Source organism: Adiantum capillus-veneris, chromosome 11 (assembly GCF_014529385.1).
Source record: "Adiantum capillus-veneris isolate H3 chromosome 11, ASM1452938v2, whole genome shotgun sequence".
Taxonomy (NCBI): domain Eukaryota; kingdom Viridiplantae; phylum Streptophyta; class Polypodiopsida; order Polypodiales; family Pteridaceae; genus Adiantum; species Adiantum capillus-veneris.
This window is the reverse complement of record NC_140941.1, coordinates 135,831,007-135,834,630: the sequence shown is the minus strand read 5'-3', so window position 1 is coordinate 135,834,630 and position 3,624 is coordinate 135,831,007. Positions and strand designations below refer to the sequence as shown.

The 3,624-nt window shown below is 43.7% G+C and overlaps 1 protein-coding gene across 1 annotated transcript; it reads right to left on the bottom strand.

Annotated features, from left to right (window-relative positions):
- Positions 1–526: 526 nt before the first annotated feature.
- Positions 527–2,940, bottom strand: LOC147448071 (protein SRC2 homolog). Its single transcript, XM_086523943.1, has 2 exons — positions 2,707–2,940; positions 527–1,814 (listed from the first exon to the last, which is right to left on the bottom strand). Exons 1-2 carry the CDS (start codon positions 2,777–2,779, stop codon positions 883–885), a joined length of 1,005 nt encoding a protein of 334 aa, XP_086380069.1. The 5' UTR covers positions 2,780–2,940; the 3' UTR covers positions 527–882.
- Between the last annotated feature and the right edge of the window lie 684 nt (positions 2,941–3,624).

The window sequence follows — 3,624 nt, the reverse complement described above, 5'->3', positions numbered from 1 at the left end:
AATAGAAGCCCAAATCATATGAACATCCAACTTATGTGGAGGACAATGAACAATATTGTGTGGACCAGCAAGAACACACCAAGAGAGAAATTACTCAAACGAAAGGACAAATTGCACCAGTATATCTTGCTACGTAGATTCACTCACAAATTGCACAAAAACGAGCAAGAAAAACAGCTTCCGCAGAAATGAGGATTGGACTGAAGCTACCATTCACAAGAAGTTCTGGACAAATTCTCACAACAATTCCCACATTGTGACTTACCTCAACATCATGAGCTTTTGTGAGGGAGGCATCGCATACCTAGCATTGGGAGTAGCGGACCGCCGGCCCGGTGGGGGGGCCGGTGGTCTCCTGCCCTCAATTGTACCTAGCTAGGTATGCGGTGCCTCTTGACCAAAAGCTCATGATGTTATGCATTGTATGAAAAACAGACACTAAGACTCCGTTTTGCTCCATAAGAAAATTTCTAAATCTTTGTGATTACAAGTACAAGGCAAAAAAGGCAGTAAGAACTTCATGACATAGTAATCAAAGCTGATACTCTTTTTATATAAACGTTCCAACAAAATTCTGCACGTGAAGAGGATCGCTCCTGTCTACTAATACAACAACATGCTCTCATTCTCTAAAAATACAAAATATAACATATAATACAACATGGCTAGCAAGCTATGCCATTTCCATTAAATGGCTCCACTGAGCATTTGATTTTCATCAGCAAGTTCTTCAAAATAGGCATGACTATCGGCGCGTACCCATCCGGCAAAAACCAGCAATGTGCATTTTTAACCGACTATGTCAACGCATAGCAGAACCCTTAGCATGTGTTTGATCTTTTTCCACCATGTTCAGAGAAGATGAGCTGATCAGTCAACACTTCAAAACGCAGGATGTGGCCCAACGAAACTAGGTGGCGCATGCTGTGGGGTATATGGGGGTGGATACAAAGGACTGGACTGGGCAGCATAAGGGTAAAACGCAGGAGGTGGATATGGAGTTTCCAAATAATGCGGGGCAGGAGGATATACAAATCTGGGTGGGTATGGAACAGGCGGGTCTGAGTGTTGATACATAGAAGGGTGTGGTGGATAAGGTGCACTTGACAACTGTGGAGGATATGGAGCGGTCGCACATTCGACATATGCACAAGGTGCACAAGAAGCAGGAGGATAGTACTGTGGACGACATGATGGGTACAATTGCAGAGGACGAGAAGCCAATCCACATGATGTGTATGTAGAGCTCTCACGATGATAAAAATCATCAAATTTACCAGTAGTCAAATTCTGCGGCGAGACACCCACCGAGGGAGGGTATGTTGAATGCACAGGTGATGGCTTTTGTCCAGAGGTTTCATCAGAGGAGTACGATATGGGCGGCGGGTACAACACATTGGCCCGGGGCCCTGCATCATACGCATTCAACAAACTTGCTGGAGGTGCAGAAGGCAAGGCTGCTGAAGAATTGATTGTTGCTCTAGGTTTCACAATCTTGCCCAGAAAACTTACGCTTCCAAACCGTTTTCCAGATGGTAGTACTAGCTGATACGTCTGAGTGCTATTTGCCTCCTTTTGTGTGTCCAAAGCCACTTCAGCCAAAGGCACATTTGCGGTTCCGAGTAGACTGCCCCCTCCCAAAGCACCCGAAGAGCGGATCTCAATAGTTAGCCATTTCCCATGTCGTTCTATTGCATCACTCAATGGCAATGTCAACTTCTCATTCCATTGTGCATTCAAGCCCCCACCACTTGCCACTTCAGTAGACGACTTTGACGATGGGTTGATCCATGCTATGGCTACTGTTTGATCACCTGCAAAGATGCATCCAAGTCAAAACTTTCTGTATAAAGACGCAAAAATAAGAAGAGAAAACAACACGCAAACACATATGCATGCATGCACAGAAACACAATTCTAGCATTAGAAGGCATGGTTGATTAGCATCAGTAATAATTCCTTTTTTGTGTTTTCTCCCCAATTTTTCAGAAGAATCACGGGAGGAAGTATATTCAATGAGAAATTTCTTACAAAGTACTCGGGCAGTATCTGAGAAGAATCAAAATTCTCATTACTTTCAAGCATAATTTACACAATGCTTAGAGGTGAATGAAAATAATAAGGACATGGTCTAGCACAACAACACAGCGACAAGAAATGCAATTCCTCTATCTCCTCATTCGATTGACCATTCAAAAGGATGGTCCCCTGTCCCCAATCGTACCTAGCTAGGTATGTGGTGCCTCTCTACCAGAAGCTCATGACGTTATGCATTGTATGAAAAACACTGAAAAAGACTCCGTTTCCTATATGAAAAACTTTCTAAATCTCTTTGTGCATAAGCAGAGCGAACACGAGACGGTAATGCAAGTCTTGTCTATACACGAAACAAAATGTGAGACAAGATCAAATGCATGCCAATTGTCCACAAATCCATGGCATAACAATAACAGTGACTTTCACTGCATGCTCCTACCAGAGCTTAAAATAAATATTTTTCTAAAACCTACAAAAAATTGTAGAGGTAATTATACTTAAAAAGAAGAATTTCTCTAAATTTGGATCTTAAAATTGAGGTAAATTTTCCAGCACCGTGGTAGGCTGATCGTGTAAGAGGGAAATATGTGAAGACATGGAGGCAGTTCTAAATGGAGGCATCTCACATGATCAACTAGAAGAATACAGCATGGAGGAGAAGGTGCGTACCAGAGAGCCAGCCGCGTTTGAGATCTGATGCAGAAAGGATTGTGAGGTCGAGATAAAGACCCTGCTGTCCCATACGCAGGCAACCCGCAACCGTGAGTGCGTGTGTGAGTGTGTGAGAGAGAGAGTGTGTGTATGTGTGTGAGAGAGTGAGAGAGAGAGAGAGAGAGACGTTAGGGGGGATAGGTTTATATGTAGGCTAACATGTTGCGTGTGCGCGTCACAGGAGAGAAATGGGCGTGTGTAAATTAGGGTCTTCACATTTCACAATGCGCGCATGGTGTAGTGGTTAGGATATCCGCCTCTCGTGGGTGAGATCACGGATCCAAAATCGACGCCCGCAAACGTGGGTACCCTACATTACTTTCAATACTCGGCACCCTAGATTACTTTTTACAAAGTAATTTACGATACCCGCATTCCAGATCTACGACCCATAATCTCTCAATCATAGATCCCACCCTCCCATGCCCGTGTCACTTAGTCCTGAGGCCAAGCCACCCCCAGGTGGGATCGGCGCTCCACGATCTCTGGATGATGTGGAGCGTCCATTTATTCTCAAGAACAAAAAGAATAAGATTCATGCTCCTTTAACTTGAATCCACCACCTACCTCACCCAAGAACATGACTCTCCCGTTAAGCTATCACATATCACTTAAAATGGAAGTGTAAACTAAAATAAGAAAATGTGACTTGGTTGGATCAAATGGTTGGAGATCACTTTGGGATGGTTGGGGTCACAAAGTAATCACTTTGGAATAGGTGGGTTCACAAGGTGATCACATAATGATTCGGGTTCACACGGGGATCACTTGATGGTCACATTGGGTTTACATGGGGATCACTTTGATTGTGATCATTTGGGGATTAATATGTCATCGCACGACGCAAAACCAATCTCGTGCCCCCAATTAATAAAT

Bases quoted from the DNA above. Each gene is read 5' to 3' on its own strand.
- LOC147448071 (XM_086523943.1), bottom strand. From the start codon at position 2,779: ATGGGACAGCAGGGTCTTTATCTCGACCTCACAATCCTTTCTGCATCA. The intron at 1,815-2,706 runs GTACGCACCTTC...GCATCTTTGCAG, and splicing joins CAAACGCGGCTGGCTCTCTG to GTGATCAAACAGTAGCCATA.